Below are 22,820 nucleotides of genomic sequence, written 5' to 3'. Positions count from 1 at the left end.
TCATAAATGCATGCAGCAAGAATGCTCTTGAATCATGGAATCGACATCCATATTGGACATAGTGAAGAAATAATAGCGATATAAATATTCATTAGAATAAATATTGTTACTAGACACTAGATGTTAATGAGATGCCAATACCTACTCGCCTGCCGGTTTTTTACCTTTCTGGAAAGGTGTGTGGGGTAAGGGCCAAAGGTTGCAATAATAAAATATCTAATTATGATAAATATTGCACAGTGTTCAGTTTTTTTATTTTGTATTTGGCGCTTAAAGCAGCCTGGATTTAGCGCATTAGGCAGCTTTTTATTTGGCGCTATTAGCAGCCTCATATTCGGCGCTTTTAGCAGCCTTATTTTATTACCAAACTCACCAATATCGGTTTCTACTGTTCTATACAAGGTACCTGTAATTTCACAAGAATATAAATAATCAGAGAGGAAATATTTTAAAGAAGAAAGTAAAATATTCATATTTTATTAACGTCATAGTAGCGAATAATAAAAAGTAATTCAATGCATATAGTATTAAAAACAGATATACTTGAAAATTTGAAAAATGAAGTATTATTGATGAAGTGGTATCCTGCGGTACGTGGAAACTGTGATTTTCAAAGATACCAAATCAATAATGAAAATTTATTATGAAATCAACAATGAAAAGTTGTTATGAAATTATTGTTGAAAAACAAATTTCATGGTAACTATATATAAAAACATTATACTCACTTCTGTACCTTCGAAGTACTCCTTTTTCTTTTGTAATTACTTGTCTCAAAATCTGAAAAAAAGATGCAGGTATATAGAATTTGGAAATTGGTTAGTAATCATTTTGAAGCATTGCATTACTTTTATGCAAAAGTTTTACATATTCAATTTCAACACCAAAAAATGTTAGCTCCTAAATGAGTTGCCGTTACTTTTTTGAAAATTTTGTCAATGAACCATTGAAACCTACTCTATTGTCCCATTGGCTTTGAGATTAATATTTCATTAAAAAGCTTTCAGGGACCCTGACACTCTTTATTGTTGGTAAGTTATGAAAAAAATAATCATGTTGACGTATCTTTATTTGGCCATTCATTGCAAATAAGGTGATGATGTGATCGATTGTAGAATTAAGGTATGCTTTTATCAGTGGTACATTTCATATTTGCCATGAATTGCCAAGCCAAATTTTGTCAACTTAATCATTTTTGTATGACTTACCAAAAATAAACAATGTCAGTGTCCGTGAAGGATTTTTAATCAACAATTGATCCTGAAGTGAGTGAGACATTGAGTTGCTGTAACTTTTTTTGACAATTTTATCAATGAACCATTGAAATCTACTGTATGTATTGTCCCATTGGCTTCAGTATTAATTATTCATTATAAATCCTTCACGGACCCTGACATTGTCCATTGATATGGTCAATCATAAAAAAATCATTAAACTGTCGTATCTTGATTTGATGATAATTTATGGCAATTGAGACAATGATGTGATTAATTGTGAAATAAAGGTATGCTTTTGTTAATAGTACATTCATATACGTAACTTTGTTTGGTTATTCATGCTGAATAATATATAATTTACATTTTCAATTTAGATGTGTTATTTTTAATGTAAGTATAAAATATTCTTCTATTGATCAAGGAAAATATATTTATTAATTGATAAAAATATCGTTCATGCATGTATTTATAAATAGATATCCAATTACTATTTTCAGCTGGGATTGCTTATAAAATTGGCTATTTATATTTTGCTTTACTCACTGAACTATTGACAAGACCAGAAGGCCAACAAACAGATTTATCTGAATTGAATGATGGATGGATGAACAGCTTTCTCAAGACCACAAATCTGCAAATCATAGATATATTTGTCATTATTTCACCGAACTTGCAAAAATTATTATTCTACTATATAATCGAAAAATACATACTCGAATACTCAGAGCACACTGATTGTCGCCAAAATAACGGCTACGTATTTTCAAGAATGTTAAAAGTAAGAAGACGGATTGCTGTTTGTTTTGCTCCTTAATTTTGATTTGACACATGTGTATGCCACCGCCATGGAATATACACTATATACAGTAAGTAGATGCTGGAGAGAGCGAGCGGTCTGAAGTGAGGAACTTGCCGAAGTGTGATATGCACTTTATCAAACCTTATGTCGTTGATTGTTTGTTGAATTTTTGATTGATTAATGTAAAATTTTATTCTGAATGCCGTTGCTTCGCTGGATGAGCTAACGATTAAATTATCGACGAAATTTCTTTGGCAACTTTTTTGGTAATTTTTTAAACTCGATTCACATCACTAACACGCATGTGTTGTGATTTGTTTTATTAGGTTAGGCAATGTACATGTATGTGTACGTATACATAAAATTTTATTTGCCACTCAGCAGAATAAAATTTTTGAAGAGTTATAAAATATTCTAATTTTTAGTAGTAGTAAGTATAAATAGATCACACGAATTTTAGTACCAAGTAAAACATGTTTATAAAATATATTTATAATCAGTTGTGATTATTTACTTAATGCTCTCAGATCTGTCATGATTGCAGTGACATTCTTATATTTCAATCATGGATATTTGTGCATTATTTGTTTTAAAAAATTGAAATTAATTGTTTGTTTGCAATATATTTCTTTAAAATTAATCAAGTCAAGTTATCAGTATTTATTGTTTTAATATGACTTGCTCATTATATTGCAAAAAAATTGAAAAAACTTATGTAGTTTTCATGGTCATATTTATTTGCAGCTAAATATGCAACGTCAAGACAAAAAAACACGAGGAACTAGAGGAGGTAAACATGCCAAACAGAAAACGTAGTTTAGAAGGATGGAAAGTTTTCTTTTGGCATTGGCACGAGAGTGCACTAATACAACAACTCTGAAGACTAATGTTGAATCCACAAATTCTTCTGGAGAGAATGCTCCAACACCAAGCACCAATCTATCTCAGATTCCATCAAAAGATATTTCTTTGGTACAGTCTAGCCATCTAGATACTAATTTAGAATCAAAAACTTATTCTAATGAAGGGAATGCTCCAATATCAAGCTCCAATCTGTTTGATCAGAATCCATCAACGAGATCTACTTCTTTGATACAGATTAGTCAATCATCAAGTAATTTATCTTCAACTAATTCATATAATAACCGTAAGTTTATATAATACTATAGATGGATAAATTTATCTAACTTGTGACTTTCTAACTATTGAATGTCTTTTGTTAGTATAATATTTAAAAAAATATGTTAATTAAGTTGAAAATGAACTCTTTTGTTTCAGGTAAATCCTTTAGAGGAACTCGAGCTGGCAAAATTACTAAAGAATATCACCACGCCAAAAGCTTCTCTATCTTCTTGTGGAGTTTGTTGAATGAATGTCATTCCAGACATAATACATGAAATATTAAACTAATAAAAACAATCATGTGAGTTGAAAAAATGAGTCAAGCATAGCCATTCATTAAAATAGTATGTAATTGATAATAACAGTATGTTTTTTATTTTTCCAGGTTTTTTATTATTTTGTAAAAAAACAGTAGTATTGAGATAAAAAAAATTTCAGAATGGTGTGTTTTCTAAATCTTTATAAAAAAATGTTTGTAAACAATAATGTGAAAAAAATTCTAAATATGAGGAAAAATTGAAATTATACTGTAAAAGTAACTTATCAGCAGTAATAAAAAAATCTAAATACAAATCATTAATAAAGACACTGTATGTAAGTAGAAAAAAACTAATTTTGTTTTAATTATCGAGCTAAATTTGAAGGAAATCGATATAGATAAAAATAATACAAAAAAATACCCACTTTAAGTTTTCATAGCAAATTAAAAAAAAATCACGTGTATAAGCGGTATATTCAAAAGGTGATGTGAACATTCCTAGCGGATTTATTTAGAGCTATACGTCAATTGTTCTCGATCGTGCTTGTACACGTTGTTTTGACAAGCGAAGGTTACCTGCAAATTTCGGTTTGACGCTAAAATATGGTAAAAAAATCTTGCGAGAGTCAACTTGTTTAAAGATAAATGTGATCAAGACTAGGGCTAATTTATATAAGTTAGAATCGCCAATTCGTGAAGCAAAAAGGCAATTAGTATTAATATTAAATACTGGAAACCGCTTAAATCTTTAATTTTATCAGTGAATTAGAAAGCTTTTTATAAACTTAACAAACAACAAAAAATGGATGAAGTTGCTCGAATAAATGCCTTATTAGGTGAAGACAATCAAAACAACAATCTAGCAGGTTATTGTTATTCAATTTTGTAATAGTTTAGTTTTTAGTTTAATATGCTACATATGAAAAAGTTGAATTCATTTACAATACTTTTTGATTTGAATAATATAAGTAAATATAGTAATCTAGAAATAATTTTATCTGACGTTTCCATTTTATTCATTGTTTATTGCTATCAATACTATTTTTTGCAGATCAATACTATTTTTTGCAGATAATTTTCAACAAATGGATATTGATAACCATAATGAAGAATTGGAAAGACTTGCCAGAGCTGGTAATGGACAGCAAAACCGAGTTCAAATTCGTCCACCGAACTTACAAGAAAATGCTCAAGTACCTGGTATGCGTATTTAATTTTTTTCCCTTAAACCAATAGATTTTTCATATATGTTTTATTTATATGACCAAGCTTAAAACTTATTCTCATCTAAACTGTGCACAAATAAATTAGTTCTGTTTTCTATAAATTTTAGTGCAGCAGATTCAGGATCATCCTGTGATTTTTGGAGTTGACAATGAGCATTTACATGTACATCAAAATGATGGTATTGGTCATCATGTTCATCATCCTGAACAACTCAATGAAATTGGACATGCAAATCAAGGAATTCCAAACGATCCGGCAATACCAAATGTGCAAGCTCAAGTCAATGACCAAGTTCAAGGTATATAAGTAATAATACATTTTTGTACGGCTGCTCTTTTATAATAATTTGTAACAATAGAATCTGCAAAACTTTTTTTACAATTTTTTATTCTATTTAATACAGCTAACAGAAATGCTGTCCCAAATAATGCTGGTCGTGCTGTTGAGAATGCTGGTTTTGCTGGACAACAATTAGGTAAGCAACGAATTCATGTCCTCATTTAGTGGCTCAAACTTATACTAAAGAAATTTCTTTCAAATAATTTTGCAGGGCCTTTGCAAAACATCCCTGTAAACCAGCAAAATAATGTGCCCATGCAAGGTTCAGTTATGAGACTAAACAGAAACCGCAATAATAACAGACGTAAGTTTTGATATTATTTTATATGACATCCTCCTATATAATTTAATTGTAATATATATATTATATTATATTTTATACAATAAAATTTGACCTATAACAAATTGTTCATCGTTATAGGTACTACTCCCTATGCAGCTGTGAACTCTCAGATGAGGCGTAATGCCAGTCGCATGGCTACATTTCTATGGAATATGGCAAAGGAGTGCACTTACGTGCCTAACAGAAATGACGATGACCCAGACAATCAAGAGAATAATAATAATAATAATAATAATTGATTCGTATTAATCTGTAAATAAAGGAATTCATAAATATATATAAATATAAATATAATATAATATAATAATACAAAAATCAACACAAAAATGAATAACTACGATATCTTTCATTATGCTCTCTTTTATTATGATCTTTGATTATGCTGACAATATTTTTCATGATGCTCCGTTCAAAATACTAACAATTCCATTTTTTTCAATCATTTTTTGAAATTCACTTTATGATACATTAGTCAAAGGTCAATCCGAAGGGAGGTATACATTTGTTTACTGGTACTGGAAAGTTTTGCATTCGAGTAGTATTGTTTTGAAGTATTTATTATAAAATAAAATCACACAAACAAAAAAATCACACAAACAAATCAAACAAAAAAACACAAACACATATACATATACATACATAAACGTATGTACATGAGACATGAGATAGATGGGACACTGAATATGCGTATAACATAGTATTACGCGTACGTATAATACTCATGGGATATGCGTATAATACGCGTGAGACAAAAAAATTGGTAGGACAAAAAGCTGCTCAGACAGTGAACTATCAAAAAATCTTGTTTTACGAATAACTTTGTGAAAATTGTATCAATCGAACTAAAACATTTTTTAAATGAAAGATGGTAATCTCAATGATCGATTCTACCATATAATACATGCCCATATCGCTCGTGAAAATAATGAAACGATGAAAAATGCTTTTGGCCACGCCCTCTTTTAGCCAATGTATTGTATATAGTGTAAGGTGCGCCCGCAGTTCGCAGTTATTTCATAACCTACTCGCCTGCGTGTTGCTACCGCGACACTTGATCACATTATGTACAATATAAGCAATATAACTATACCCTAAATATTTTTATCGCATTGCTTATATGGGATATTCTAATGAAAACCTACATTATGATTGACATTTTTTGAAACCAAAAAAATTCGTATAATTAATTGTCGATTTTTTCGCACAAATAGCTTCTAATACACCTAACGTAAAATAATCTCAGTTGCGCAAAATTATAAATTCTTATTTCATTTATTATAGTCAATAATGCAATATTGTTAAGTGCTATCCCCGAAGCCTTTGTTAAAAATCATACAAAATTAATTTGAATTACTTACAGTTGAATTACTACGTAAAGAATAACATTTGCTTTCATGGTATTTTTTGTCATATTTTTTACATTCTCATATTTTTCTACAATGTAACATAAGAATTAAAGTTGAGTATGTTATTGATTTCTCATGTTAATATAAAAATAAGAATTAAAGTTAAGAATATTATTAATTTCTCTTATTATAAATTTTATAACGTGTGATAAACCACTCGTTATATCTCTCTCTCTCTCTCTCAAACAACCACTCTTATATATATACACTTATATACTTATATTTATATTAATTTATGTAATTTTACGTACAAAGCCTAGAAGTGGCTGCCGCAGCAGACAATGGAGTACGAGGTAAGAGAGAGAGAGAGAGTACAGTCGGACCTCTGCTACTGCACGTTTTCGGGAGTTGGTGCCCTCCGCCACTGCCCGCTACGGGCTCTCTGGCGTTAGCCAATAAGAGCGCTCCGTCAGGTACGGGTATTGAGTGGCGTGCCGCGCTGGTCTCGAGGGGGGCCCGGAGAAAATGTTACAAATTTAGGTACATATCCCCCCCCCCCCCCACAAATTACAAGAGTCATAAATTACAAGGAGTGTAAATCATAAGTCACAAATTACAAGGAGTCATCTTATACTTGAAGATATGCAAGATATAAGAGCGACGCGTCGGCGTCAGACCCATAAAAGTGCGCCGCCGGCAGGTGCCAGGTAAGCGACCGAGAGCGTACGACACTGCGCTCGAGTCATAAATCGGGCAGTTAGAGAGGCTAGGTAACGGGCAGTGGCAGAGGTCGGGCAGTTGCGGAGGGTGCAGTAGCAGAGGTTTGACTGTACTTAATTTGCAACGCGAACTAGCGAGAGGAAGGATAAGCTCGTGCCGATCCAAACCGAAGGCGCGCTAACGTGCGAGGGAGAGACGACCGCGCGACAGGAACCGACTTAGGCTCGATAGAGTAGGGGAGAGAGAGTGGGGAACGCTCCCGCGACATTAGCTTGAGGATCGCGGCCAAAAACACACGTGCTCCTGCCGGCCGGCTTTCAAAAAGAAGTCAAGATATTGCTTATCTTCATTGAGACGTTTTAGTTTGGCCCAGCGGCAGTAGAAAGGAGAGACTTCCCACCGTAAATAGTGCACAGTGTTGCAAGTTAGTGTGTGGGACTATTCCGGTGCAAGCTAGCCGATCGTCCCCCTGTATTCAAGCATTTGATAAGGCTCATCCGTGGTCTCGTGCGCATTTGTAAGTACCTACTTGTGTACCTTGTCTCTCTCTCGCTAGCCAGTTATTCTCTCTCTCTCTTTATCGCCGTGCTGCTTTCTATGTAAACCTACGAGCTGTATAAATGTCATTTATTTTATGCAACCTATTTTCTCATTTACACCTGACTCTACCACTTTCCACGCTTTTCCCGTCGGTGAATTAACTTGAAGACCAGCTACTGAACCCACGACGCTCCCGCGGGCCTTAAGGCGTAACTAAGTATCCGGGCATAGTTTCGTGCGTTTGTCGTACGCCCGCATCGAGCTGTATAAAATATTTATTGATCTCTCGCGAAATAACGCGGGCAAATATCTACCCCGTTATAATTTATAATCATTAACTTATGAAAAAACAACAAGAAATAATACTAAAAGTAGTTTGATAAAAAGGGCTTCGGAGATGACGTGATGTGTTTTTTTCAAAATTGATTCTTAAATCAGAAATGGAGTTTTAACAGCACTAAAAATCTTCAATAAATACGATGAAATATTTTTCAAAACCCTTGTAGTTTTTTAGATAATAATATGACGGAGATGGCGTCGAATTTTGACTTGAAAAAAAGATTTTATATGTATTGTTATATGTAATACAAGGAAAAAATCGTTAGAAAAGTTTTCTAAAAGCAGTAATCGATAGATTTTGGCCAAATGAAAATAGTAATATACATAAATGGATGAGTTATATGGCCAAAAGTCGTAATTAGTAATTTTTGGCGAAAATTGAAGACAAAATTAAAGACGATTTAATGAATACAAATCATGCATTAAAATTGTCAGTATATGCCCTTTGAGGTATTTCATTATGTATATTTCAAAGCTCATTTATTTCAATACCGTGTAACGGTCCAATCTGATTTGCCTTTTCTTTCGTTTATCACCACAAAACAGCAACCCGTCATACATAAGAGAACTGAAAAAGAGCGGTCTCAGAACTAAGGTGCTACTTTACATGTACACGTAAATTAGTCCGGGCGGTGGTGACCCTAGAGTGTTTTTGGAAAGTGCCCTCGGTACCTTAGGCTTACTTTATGTTTTTTGGGTCGCTGAATCTGTATTTCGAGGGTATCGGGCTGAATTTCTGGTAAATTTTTTGTTATAATGGATCATGATATGAATTTACATATGAGAAATAATATAATTAAACTTCAATTATTGGTTCACAATCAACTGTCTTCACCGAGATACATAGTTTTGTTTAAATATTGCTGGTATAAAAGTGGTTATGTCAATGAAAAACCAGATAAATTTGATAATCCTATAGATTTCAGTTTTGGAAAGGCTTGTGCAACACATTGTGAAATAGAAAGGTGCACAAATATTGCAATTGTACGATGTGGTTGGTGCAAAAAAGCATTGTGCTTTAAACACTTTTATGAGGACTACCATTATTGTAAAAACTTCATAAAATAATATATTTTATGCTCAATACAAAAAATTTACTGTGGCAAAAGATAAAAGATTGTAGATTATTATTATTATACTCTAATATTATAAACAATACATTATAAGTTAAATAAATACATTATAAGTTAAATTTACAATAAAGGAATTTCAATAACATTCTAATAACAATTTCTACGGAAATTATAAGACTGCTTCACACTCAGAATTTTCTTGTTTACAAATTTAGGAATTTGAGGTGGTTTGGTTAAAAAGCACAGGCATCTAGCCTATTTGTTGTTTAGGGGTTTAGGGTTTAAGGCTCTTTAGTTCACATATATAGGCTACAAAGATCACACATTTGTAAACAAGTTAAAATTTTTTTTCGACATTTTCGGCCGCCATATTGGTTCCGCCATTTTAAATTTTCAAAATCTGATAACAGATTTGTAATCAGCGACCTCGAAAACCTCTATATACAAAATTTTTACGAAATATTATGTATTGAATTATATATTTACAGTTATTTTGTGTTAGGGGTGGTTTATCCCCCTTAGGGGTAATATTTATTAAAACACCGAAAGACGTCAACTAAATTTTGTTATTATGGATGTTTAAACATTTTTTCCAATTTTTTTTAGTCGGCTTAAACTTTTTTATTATAAAATTATGCCAAAAAATATTTTATAAAAATATTTTTTCAAAATATTTTCAACCCCTAAAAAATAGGGGATGCTACCCTTACTCTTCAAATCACCATGAAATACTTGCTCCTTTTGTAAGAAATAATCTCTAATTTATTTCACTGAAAAATATTAATTTTAAGCCGAGATATTAAAAAAACGCTTTTTGGAGGTTAACTTTAGGGGAAGTTTTTACTCCTTAAAAGTGAAAATTAGCTGATAAAAAAAATACATGTCTCTTATTTTTTTATGTTCCACAATATGTATCAAAATCATCAAAATCGGTGAGTTCGAGTTGGGTACCTTTCCTTGTAAGACCCCGGTCCCATAGCTACGTATGAATGCGGACGGGTACAGACGCGAATCGCAACTCTAGTAACATCACTAAAAATATCTAGTTCGATTATTTAGTACCAACACTACCGGTAGTGAGCAAAAATGATTGTTGTTTAAAACTGTAACGCCGAACGTACCACATTTAATGAACGTCTATCTAACCTATACATTATTGCAGTCTATAAGATGGCAAATAATAGAGAATTGATAGACTTGCAACTGCAATTAGTGGAATTAGGCCTTAATTTTACGGAAGTACTTTAATATATTAGAAGAAGAAGAAAACTATTCCGACGATGGTGGAGTAAACCTCATATCAGGCGTAATTATTTGACAGGATATAATGGTTACCAAAAGGTGTTTAAGGGAGTATGGTGGCTAAGACTATTAAAAATGAGAATTGCTTGTAATTTGGACACAATGTGTATTATGGTTCACTTAAGCTATGGTTCAAGTTTGGTGACCCTTCAGAGCTTCAAACCTGAGAAATTAATGTTTAAAATTAACATGTGATCTTATAGGAAAACGCTGTTTTTTTATTATAAAGATATTCAAAAATGAGAAAATTATGAAAAAATTCTGAGGGACGTAGAAAAAAATACTGAATCCATTGGTGCTTTCAAAACTATCAATCAGAGCCTGTAACAAAAGATATTGACTAATTCATATCGTAAATTTACGATTTTCGTCAGTGAATTGACGACGTGGCAACGTCGCATGTACTCCATGTGCCTCGGTATAGGTGCGGATTTCGGAATGACGCTACGAATTTCTGAACAGCGAAGCTCACTTTTTTATTAAAAATTATTCTGTTCATGTTAATAAAAAATTTTTTATATCATATTAATAAAAAACTCCACATTTATTAATTTAATAAACATTTTATATTAAATATTATAACGGGGTTTTAGCTAACTCGTCGTTATAATCGAGAGGATAAATTAATTGACAGCTCGGCTTAACCAGTTACTGATGCCACGAGGCGGGTGCGTTGTAGCACGTGTGGCCAGGCCCTTCAATTAGCCACAATATCAGGCAGCCTCGTGGCCCGCGTAGAGTGTCGCAGGATAAGGAGTGAGAGTTGGACGCAAAATTAGAGGAACACGGAGAATAAGGATAAAAATAATTTATATAAAGCATCCAAGGGAAAGCGTACAGAGTGGTAAATCGGCAGAGAGAGAGAAGCGGCAAGCCAGCAAGAGAGAGCTAAACGAGTCGGTACTTACAATGCGACGGCAACGGCCAGGCCCTCGGTACAACGGGTATCCGCTCGCCGGACGGCGTTCCCGGACGCAGGTTGCAGTGGTGAAGAAGCGCGGGACCGTCTAACGCTAGGTCCCAGCGCGCGCACACCACTCTGTCAAGTCGCCACACCACGGCACGCACTCGCAAAACAATTCCAGGCAATGCCAGGCCGAAAGTCCAAACACTCCAGTAAAGAGGACGAAGTCGAGGGACGCTAAATTGCGGCGATTGCCCAAGCAAAAAAAAGGACGGAAAAGCCCTTGCCTCGATGCGCGTCCAGACACATGTCGTCCGCGTTACGTCTGCCAGTCAATTGCCGCGAGAGGCGTCCCCACTCTTTTATCGCACTTTTCGGCAGCGCGACCACACGCATACACGCATACATGCGAGCGCGACTCTCTCTGCTTGTACGCACGTGAGTAGACATGCCGGGCTCTCTCTCTTACCTTACACTTCGACGTTGTCGGCTGCTGCAGGCTGCTGTACAATATAATGTGAATTCAAATATAGTACAAGTATATAAGTTGTGTACATGCATGCGTGGGAAGAGAGAGACATAACGAATGAATTAAATTCGTTATAATATTATATTAAATAAATAATAATTATTATGAAATAACAGTAGTTATTTTTCTCACTCATTTTTTCAGTCTGTATAACATCAGGTTACCTTTTATAGGTTAGCCCACAAGCATAATAAATACACGCGGTAGCAGACGTACGTTGAGCGTTTAGAGCAGAGTATATGCGCGACGTTGCCAAACTTATGATTGGTACTAAGCGAGTCAATTTAAAGTCGAGGCGTTCTCTCAACTGACTAACTACGTACCCACCATACTCCCTTAAATATTTCAAACTCAATGATGAAGAAGAATTTATTAATTTCACAAGAATACCTGTACACATTTTTGAGTACTTATATCAACTGCTTCGTGTTAGTTTGATTAAAAGGAGTAGGAGGCCACCTTTACCAAGTGAATTAAGATTGAGTTTAACATTAAAGTAAGTATGAATATTAATGTATTAACATTTAAAATTAAAATACTCACATACGAGGTGTGATCAAAAAGTAAGGTGAATTTTGAAATTTAGCGGGCTACGTCCGTTCGATCTTCGACTTTTTTATTTGGTTATGTCGGTACACTCGTCTAGAACATACGTTCCAAATTTCAGCTTTGTAGTATGTTTGGTTTGTTTGTGAGAGGCATCAAGGTTAGAAGTGTTTTGCGTGCTCCACGATTTGCTGCTGTCTAAAAACATGGATCAAAGAGTTTGCATTAAATTTTGTGTGAAAAATGGAATCAAATGTTCCAAAACACTTGAAATGCTGAAAGTGGCATACGGTGAGTCTACTTTAAGCCAAAAAAATGTTTACACGTGGTATAAACTCTTCCAAGAAGGCCGAGAAGACACCGACGACGAACCTCGTTCTGGACGCCCCAGCACATCAACAACTGGTGAGAATGTTGAAGAAGTGAAGAAAATAGTGTTGGGAAATCGTCGAATTACCATTAGAGAAATTGCTGATGATATTGGCATCTCATTTGGTTCGTGCCAATCAATTTTGACGAGTGTTTTAGACATGAGACGTGTGTCAGCAAAGTTTGTTCCGAAATTGCTCAATTTCGACCAAAAGAAACGTCGCATGAGCATCGCCCAAGAGCTACTGAATGACGTCAACGATGATCCAGATTTACTCAACAGGGTTATAACAGGTGACGAAACATGGGTATACGGTTATGACGTCGAGACTAAGACTCAATCGTCCCAGTGGAGGCATTCTGGATCACCAAGACCAAAAAAAGCACGCCAAGTTCGATCAAATGTAAAGGTTTTGCTTACAGTTTTCTTTGACTGCAGGGGCGTGGTGCATCATGAGTTCTTGCCACAGGGTAGAACAGTAAATAAGGAATATTACCTGCAAGTTATGCGCCATTTGCGCGAAGCAATCCGCCAGAAACGTCCGAATTTGTGGAAAAATAAAAATTGGCTTTTGCACCGTGATAACGCCCCTGCTCACACATCGTTGCTTGTGCGCAAATTTTTGGCTAAAACCAACACAGTAATGATGCCACAGGCACCATATTTCCCAGATCTGGCCCCCTGTGACTTCTTCTTGTTCCCAAAACTGAAGAGGCCCATGAAAGGACGGCGTTTTGCCACGATTGAGGAGATAAAGACGGCATCGAAGGATGAACTAAACAAGATCACAAAAAATGATTTTTTGAAATGCTTTGAGGATTGGAAAAAGCGTTGGCACAAGTGCATTATATCCGAGGAGGATTACTTTGAAGGAGATAAAATAAAAATTAATGAATAAATAAATATTTTTTGAGAAAAATAAAAATTCACCTTACTTTTTGATCACACCTCGTACTTATGAATAGCCAAAATATATAGTTCCTTTTATAAATGCGTATATGAAATGTGATCATTTTTGTTTCAGTTATTTAGCACATGCTGATAGTATTAAGAAAAATAAGTGGTTTTATAATATTGGAGAAACTACTATAAAAAAAGTGATACCTGAAGTATGTACTGTTATATGTGAAACTTTAGCACCAATATTTCTCAAATTTCCTTCACTTCAACAATTCCATGTAATAGCAAATGAGTTTATGTCAGATCTTTTTTATCCCAATTGTATTGGAGCTTTGGATGGTAAACATTGTAAGATAAAAAAGCCACCCAATAGTGGAAGTCTATTTTACAATTACAAAAAATTCTTTAGCATAGTGTTGATGGCTTGCTGTGATTCAAAAAAACGCTTCATATGGGCTAATATTGGAGATTATGGTATGATGATGATCAAAATATACCTAAATAATGAAAAAAAGAATATTAAGTTTTCATTGTAAGAATTATATCTTAGCAATTTTACAGGTTCTTTGAACAATGCCAGTATTTTTGCCCATAGTGATCTTGGACATGCCCTTCTACAAAATGAAATTCAATTACCACGTTCTACACAGTTACCAAATTCACAAATAGTCTTTCCTTTTCATTTCATTGGAGATGGGATATTTCCATTAAAAACATATTTCATGAAACCATTCGTTAGAAATGACCATTTAACCATGTTAGAAAGGGTCTTTAATTACAAGATGAGTTTTGCTCGGAGAATAATTGAAAGCGCTTTTGGTGAATTGGCATCGGTTTGGTTAATTCACCAATCATCTTTGGATTGGAAACTTTCAACGACAGAAAAAATTATTATGAGTACAGTATGCCTGCTGCAACGATTTCCGAAAATCGTTAGACTCGCGCGAGGTGAACGAGCGGCTAAGCGAGAGGAGCCGCGTTCGGTTCGCGAGAGAGAGAGAGCGCGTAGGGGCAATGACCGGGAGGGGAGGCTCCGACCGGCAGTATGACTGTGTTACTCAGTCTGTCAGCGTCGCGCTAACCTCCATTTTCGTGAGTTTCTCGTTTTTCCTGGTGACTTTGCGAACTTGAGTGAGTGGGTGCAGTAGCAGCAGCAATAGCAGCCGAAGTAGCAGCGACAGCAGCAACAACAATCGAGGCGGTGCAGCAAGCTGCGGATCAGTTTATTAACAGCGTGTTAGTCGGATACGGTTGGCCACCGTATCCTCATCGTTCTTGCGGTAGGTGCACCTTTCCCCCTTTTGTTATAATTTGCGTGCGATACCGCGCAGCGAGCGCGAAGAATTTGTTTGTTGCGCGCGAGCGGTTAGTTCGCGGCATCCTTGGTTTTCTCTCTCTCTCATTTTTAGCGTGTACTGTCATTCACGCGAGCGTGCGCAAGACTCTCGGCAGATTCCCCGTGTCATTGATTTAATTGAATAAATCGATCATTATTTTTATTTAAACGAGTTTCGGTTATTGTGTCTTTCCTTTGTCCGGAGGTCGCGTCAGTGTTTATTTACAGTGGATTCGAATTCGCCGGTTGCGTAGCACGAATCGTGCGAATACCGATAGACGCGAATCGACAACTTAGGTTCCAGCGGCGGCCGCACGAGCGCTACTAGCAAGGGGCGACAGCGCCGCCAAGCGGTGAGTTGGGGGAACCCAACTCGGAATAGTAAAGAGACTCTGCGCAGGCGCACTCCGAGGCAAGGTAGGTTACTGTGCTTTGAGCACAGAGATAACAAGGCTTCGTCTAGTCGTAATAAAGGCACTTTCAAGGGATTATCGACTAGGCGGCAGCCTGTTACACTGCATAATATGTTACTGGATTTCAAATATAACGAAGTAGGCAATAGATGGAATAATATCAACAATCAACAAGTGCTGCCAAACAAACCTCAAGATGTAGAAAATATAATACAACATTTTAGGCTACGTGAACAATTGTGTATATATTTCGTTTCACCTCAAGGTTCTGTCCCATAGCAGTGGGAAAAAATGTAAATTTTCTGATCACATATAAAGATGAAAAATATATTTTATTATCAACGAGAAACTAATCATTATATTTTTTTTACCATATTAAATAAAAAAACATAGAATATTAGGCTATTTTTGAATAACATTGTTAAAAATAAGATTTATAGCCTATTACAATTAGAAATAGTTGATTCTTTATAAAAAAAGTCAAGTACATGGCAGTGGGAAAAAATATAAATTTTATGATTACATTACATTATAAAGATGAAAATGAATTTATCAACGAGAAAACAATTATTGTATTCTTTTTACCAAAAATTCATATTTATTGAGCAGTTCGGTAGCATACAAAAATTGTTACAATAATTTAATAACTTAAATAATTTAATCAATTTTCTTTTATTTCTTTGTCAAATTTTTCTAGTTCCTCAATTATGATCTCCAAAACCTCGTTTTCGCACCCAGCTGGAATTTTATTAACAGCATCAAGTAAAATCATTTTATAATCTAATTATGGTGACTCGTTTGAATCCACTTGGTTAGGTATCATCTCTTCATTTTTTTCATTTTCTGCTACTTTTTTGTTTATATTGTCTAAAGTTTGCATAATTTTTTGCCCTATAATCTTCATATTTTCATCATCTTCAGTAATACTTTTCATTTTTTTCTTAGCAAATCCATCAGATTCAGGTACGTTTAATAACCTGCGTTTGTTGGATGGAGATGAATCCTTATCAACTGTAGAATCGGAATTGAAAAATGCATTGTTTAAATTTTTTGACAATCCTAAGGAATGACCTAAAAATAAAGGGGTTGTTTATAGTTAAAATTTATTAAATTGTATGAATTAAATTGTATTAATATTGGGAAAATCTGCCATAACCTAACACTTACTATACTCTCCAGGTGTTCTTGAAGCTAGTTCCATAGACGATAATGATTTCTTATTTTTTACGCCTGATAGTAAAAAGGATAAGCTTTCAAAATATGGAAAAGTGTTTGTACTATGTGCTGCAAAACCAGACTTGGCAGAATTTTCAAAAGCTAATTGTTGCTTAAACTTTTTTACCAAATCTTTCCATGATCTAACGATGTCAGCAACTGTAAAAATACAAATTAATTGATTATAAAAATATAATTAACATAAAAATCACTAAACTTAATGTAAATACTGTATATAAAAAATAAAATTATAACCTGTTTTGTGAATATTTAATTCTTTCAAATAGTTGGACAAAATAGACAGTTTGTCTAATTTTTCTACTGTAATGGAATATCCATCTTCCATTTTTTCATATAAAGCAGGATTATTCATATAAAAATTAATAAGTATGTCATAAAATGTATTTTCTTGTAAATTTGATTGTTCCATTGAATCTGCCATCTCCAATTATTTTAAAATGTAATTCTTTTTTGCGCTATGTTTCGATGGATCCACTAAAAAATTCAAATTTAAATAGTTAAATAATTGTAAGATGTTAATTAAAATAGGCGGATAATAGTACACTACAGTTTTCAGTGTTTGAACATCAATACGCATAAGGCTGTGTGCGTTTTTTTGTCTTTGTTAGACATATTCTCACACACACACACATACATACACACACAAGCCAATAAATTAGAAATTTTCGTGACAGTCACGATTATTCTACTTTGTTTAATCTTGGATATTCAAGTACTTATTCAATCCGTAAAATCAATTTTAATAATAATGAATCGCCGAGAAAAATTTATTATTAAAAAAGTTATTGAAGATGATCATAATGCATTTTTATATTCTAAATCTAATGTTAGACATGGTGATAAGGTGCAGACTGAAAACTTTTTTCATTATGTGAAAAATGCTATGGAAGACGAATTACATGAAGTCGTAGAAGGTATTTATTTTTCGACACTCCATGCGGAAAGTGCGTTTTTCCCGCATGCTCGGTAGGTGTGTTGAAAATCGCACTTTCCACACATCATATCAAAAAATACTGTTATAAATGTAACATATATGTTACATTTAATATGTAACGTAAATTTAGTTGTAAAACATAATTTTTTTTTACACCAGCATCAGAAATTCAAAATACATGGTACAAAATGAGGCAGAAATTTGTTAAATTAAATTTAAAAAAAACACGCAAGGAAATGCTGTCAGATAATGCAGAAAGTTTTTACAGGATGTTAATTATGTTGGAAAACTTTATCTCGCACAATAAGGATCCTGTTTATAAAACACATAATCAACAAGATATTATGCAAGAAGTCTACGATGAGTTAATGGGAAACACAGAAGAAGACTCTCTCAATTATTCTGATTCTGAGACAGCAGAGTTAGAAATTCTTGATGGTTATGAAGATTTTGTACTTACGAACATCCAAAAACAGCATGTTAACCCATTTTGTTTAAATGCCGAGGTTAGACCTTCCTCTAGGCAACTCTCTTCTACATTGAACGCTTGGGAGCTAACACCAGTCACAAAGCTTGATTCTTTTAAAAATGCTGAGGCTGGACCTTCCTCTAGGCAGCTCTCTTCTACATTGAACGCTTGGCAGCCAACACCAGTCACGCAACTTGGTTCTTTTAAAAATAATGAGGCTGGACCTTCCTCTCAGCAACTTCCATCGATATGAAATGCTCCAGAACCAAAAGCACTTATGCAGGTTGCTGCTATGAGAGCTAGGAACGACAAATGTCAATTAGAAATTGAAATAAAAATAAAAAATAATGTGGTGGAGATTTTGTACCAGGCACTTAGGGAATCACAAGATAAAAAAATAAAGAAAATGCGTTTTTATGTAATCCAACAAACAATAGAAAAAGCTTTGAAAAAATATAATCAATAAACCACTTTTTATAACTAAAGTTTAGAATATAAATTAATTTCTCATTCAAATGCCTCAATATACCTTCTTAAATTATATTATAAATTGTAACGGTTGTTGATTTCTTCGTAATCGCAAATCGCCGTCCGTTATCAAGATATCTATATCGCCGTTGTTTCCTTCTTTTCGGCTAGCTCGGTGTCGAAAGCGCAACCTGAAAACGAGCGCGAAAGCACGGAACAACGAAGAAGAGCGACGGTTGCAGGTTCTCGGAAAACGTTGCGGAGGAGAAGGGAACTTAGAGAAAATCTGGTGTCGTCGAATAAATTCGCCGTCTTGCTCGGTATATTCACAGCGGGTTTTATTCGGTTATTGTTTTACAATCTAGCGCGTGTTCCACATTGACCGAGAGATTCGCGACGCATGGTCCGCTTACACATACGCGTGAGAGAGAGACGGAAGATACGACTTCGGTCGGCGCGCAGCCCGCACAGTATTTCGCACGCAAAAATTACAATTTCTGGATGGACTTACGCGAGCGAACGCTGCTGCAGACAGCTTCGCCTTACGATCCAAGTCTGTTCTCGCGAAGGTCGTCGCCCAAAGTCGTTGAAGTCGAGCTAGCCGTCGTTCAGCCCTTGTTTATTGTGGGCGACGATTCGCGGCGAGCCAGATTTCTTCGCTCGGATGGTGTCTCCCAATCTATTCACTTTGGCGCGATCGCCGGCACTGGACGCCAATCCTATTCACCACACTGCCACTTCGTAATAGTGGCCACACCTTTTTTTTGATTGCTACGCGCACGCGATGATGATCAAGCAAAAGGAAACGAAAAACGAAAACAATCTTGGACGTGTGCTCTCCGCTCGCCGGTTGCACGTGTACTCTCTCGAGCCCGCGTGTCGTAGTTATCTCTCTCTCTCTCTCTCTCGCTGCGCGGGTCTTTTGCGCATGGCGCGCTATTTCAAATTCCACTTATCTGCCCCTTAACGAGCCCACTCGTTACAAAATATATTAAATAATTTTACCACATCATTTGGATAACTGTTCTTTCAACAAATGTTTTAATTTTATTCGGTGACAAAACATTCTAAATCTTGGTGATATATACACTAATCATTCTAAAATTCTGAAATAAAAATAAAAATCTCATTATTTGTAACTACACAAAAATTTTAGGTTAGAGATGGTTACATTTGAATAAAGTTTACTCACTCCGCTTGCTTTATTAGTTTAAGTAATCGTAAATATTGTAGAATGGAATTGTGATAATGTCGTAATCTCTCCATGTGTTTCTTAGTCTCAATTATTTTGAAGCAGATACAAAATATATCTGCTTCAAAATAATTGAGACTAAGAAAGAAAATGTCGGCTGTTGCCAAGCCGAAACTGCTGGAACTATTATAATATGGAGGAAGGAACGCAGAAGACCAAAGAAGGGATGCGCGCGTGTTTGTGTTTACTTGGCAATGACCTTATTTATCTTGTGTATAGGTACACATATTTGCATCATATTATGAAGATGAAAAATAAATTTTATCAACTAAAAACAATTATTAAATTCATTTTATAAAAAATTCATATTTATTAGGCAGCTTGGTAGCATACAAAAATTGTTACAGTGAATCGTCTTAAATAACTAAATAAATTTTATCTTTTATCTTTTGGAAAAATTTTTCTATTAATTTGATTGTTCCATTGATTCTGCCAAATTCAGGTTATTATAAAAACACGGGTGGTACAAGATTAGGCAGAAATTTGTTAAATTGAATTTGAAAAAAACACGCAAGTTAATGCTATCAGATGATACAAAATTTAAAAGGGTTTAGGAGAATTAATAATATAAGAGCAAAATATGATTAAATTTATGAAACTATATGAGATTGAGTACCTATAACGTTACGTTTCATGTTATTTTTCTTTACAATTATTATTATAATCACTGATTATTCTAAGTATTTTCCAAAGCACAAGTCTCTGGGTTCGAGAATCTTTATAGTTTTTAATTTTCTCATTCAAAATAATTATCAACTCATTCAGAGTATTTCTTTTTGTATTCTCAAGAAAGTTCTTTACCTCATTGGTAAAAGCAATAGACGCAGTTTCTTTACTTTTAATGCTTGACATAATTTGATATTTTCCAGCTTTGCTTTTGTGATCTTTTTTCTTAATAAAAGGTTTCAAATAAAACATCCTTTGATAAATACTTTTCTGCAAAAAGGTTAAATTCTTCTTGGCTTCAACCAAATTATCTGCTTTTACAAAAATATCTCTGAGATATCTGTTTAGTCGAAACCGACTAAATTTCAATTCATTTGTAAAAGTATCGTTATTCCTTAATAACACTATCATGCCAATCAACACTATGAGCTGGCGCGCCACGTCATTTCAAAACAAACTCTTATCTAATCTTTGATCTCTCCTATGACTCTATCTCTCTCTCTCTCTCTCTCTATTTCTCGCTCTCTTTTCTCTGCTTTTCTCACAAGAGGTCGCGTGTCGAAGAAGAAAAAGGTTTAGTTCAGATTCAGCATTGAACGTTTTCGGACGTACTAATCGCTCGCGAGAGAATTAAAAATTTCAAACAGTAGTCATTCAATATTATCGCATAAAGAGTTTCTGTTCGCGAGTCCTCCGTGTGCGCGGTCGCGACACGCATCCTTTCATCTTACAATTTTAATCCTTTTTTTTCAATTCTATTTCTCTATCATCATTCCCCGCATTCCAATTATTTCTATTCTCGATTTCTGACGTGACGTGCACTCATAATATTCACGCATTCAACCGCTGCTTCGCAGTCCATTCAACAAAAATCAATTGATAAACCGCTGCTTCGCAGCTTATACGAATAAACAATAAATTCATCAACCGCTGCTTCGCAGCCTACTCAAATAGACGGACAACCAACAACTTACACACACACACATACACACAACAATATCGCACATCATTATCTGTAACTTTCATTTAATTTCCGTTCGAGGGAGTTTTGCCTGGCAACAGGCTTTCTTCCTTGGAGCCAAAATTATACATCATTTGGCTCCTAAGTGTTTTCTTTTAATTTGACACCTTTCCCATACCACAATTTCTTCTCAAGTCCAAAATACGAATGAGATATTAATTTCAAAAAAAAAAGAGGGAAGTAAAGAGTTTTTTTTTCTTCGCGTTGAAGTAAAGGAACAACGGCTAGAGCTTTACGTTTTAAGCATACAATATCTATATTTAAATTTAATCTGTTCCACTAAAGAAAACAATATAAATAATATGTATTAATCATCCCAAAAACTTTTTTTACATTAGCATACTCATCGATAATCAATATTCATGCGAATTTGAAAAGTAAATTGTATACCTGACATTTGAACAGCTTGTTCTGTTTTTATACGTTTCTGAATTTTCTCCAAAACAGCACGTTTCTGATCTTCTAAATAGTACTTCTCGTCTTCAGGGTCAAACATAAATGTATTTCCAGCGTACGTTTCCATAATGATCTTTTCAATAGGATTCATTTCTCACAATTATATCAACTGCAAATATTATAGCATTTATTTATTTCACTTTCAAATATTTGTCATCATCAAATAATTTCACAACTAAGGATTAAATATTAACATGACTTTTGCATTACTTACTCAAAGGTGTACAAGTTTAGCCTGTGGCACGGTTCATTGACGGAATATAAACAAACGTTATAGGTTAGATAAGCGTTCATTAAATGTGGTACGTTCGGCGCTACAGTTTTAAACAACAGTTACTTTTGCTCACTACCGGTAGTGTTGGTACTAAATAATCGAACTAGATATTTTTAGTGATTTTACTAGAGTTGTGATTCGCGTCCAAATCCGTCCGCATTCATACGTAGCTATGGGACCGGGGCCTAAGTCGTACCTACATATACCTTCAACGATATCATGTATCGGGTCGACGGATACATTTAAAATTGCGTGAAAATGTGGAATCTTATCTTATTAAAAGTACATGGTTCTGAAATGCCAAATGTTTTAGATTTACAATGTACGTCGTAATTTTCAACAGTTCTTAAACGTTTTTCGCTTGGTAATTTTTTTCGTATAACTTTGTCTACGTAACAAATTCTGCAACAATATTGTGCA

The 22,820-nt window shown here is 34.4% G+C and overlaps 1 protein-coding gene, 2 long non-coding RNA genes and 1 pseudogene across 3 annotated transcripts; 3 read left to right on the top strand and 1 right to left on the bottom strand.

Moving 5' to 3' along the window:
* Positions 1–726: 726 nt before the first annotated feature.
* On the bottom strand, positions 727–2,054 carry LOC131670331 (uncharacterized). Its single transcript, XR_009302440.1, has 3 exons — positions 1,931–2,054; positions 1,761–1,848; positions 727–780 (listed from the first exon to the last, which is right to left on the bottom strand). It is a non-coding gene; the product is annotated as an uncharacterized LOC131670331 (long non-coding RNA).
* Positions 2,055–2,367: 313 nt separating this feature from the next.
* Positions 2,368–3,871, top strand: LOC131670321 (uncharacterized). Its single transcript, XR_009302437.1, has 4 exons — positions 2,368–2,446; positions 2,761–3,163; positions 3,295–3,439; positions 3,524–3,871. It is a non-coding gene; the product is annotated as an uncharacterized LOC131670321 (long non-coding RNA).
* Positions 3,872–4,199: 328 nt separating this feature from the next.
* On the top strand, positions 4,200–5,545 carry LOC131670447 (GATA zinc finger domain-containing protein 14-like). The gene is made up of 6 exons (XM_058946056.1): positions 4,200–4,263; positions 4,469–4,597; positions 4,731–4,922; positions 5,028–5,099; positions 5,175–5,267; positions 5,385–5,545. The coding sequence occupies exons 1-6, from the start codon at positions 4,200–4,202 to the stop codon at positions 5,543–5,545; spliced, it is 711 nt and encodes a 236-aa protein (XP_058802039.1).
* A 1,749-nt stretch (positions 5,546–7,294) lies between these two features.
* On the top strand, positions 7,295–16,390 carry LOC131670440 (uncharacterized; annotated as a pseudogene).
* The last annotated feature ends 6,430 nt before the right edge of the window (positions 16,391–22,820 follow it).

Source organism: Phymastichus coffea, unplaced genomic scaffold (assembly GCF_024137745.1).
Source record: "Phymastichus coffea isolate CEN01 unplaced genomic scaffold, Cenicafe_Pcof_1.1 PCOF00008, whole genome shotgun sequence".
Taxonomy (NCBI): domain Eukaryota; kingdom Metazoa; phylum Arthropoda; class Insecta; order Hymenoptera; family Eulophidae; genus Phymastichus; species Phymastichus coffea.
Note: the sequence above shows the minus strand (reverse complement) of the source record. Positions and strands in the feature narration are given on the sequence as shown.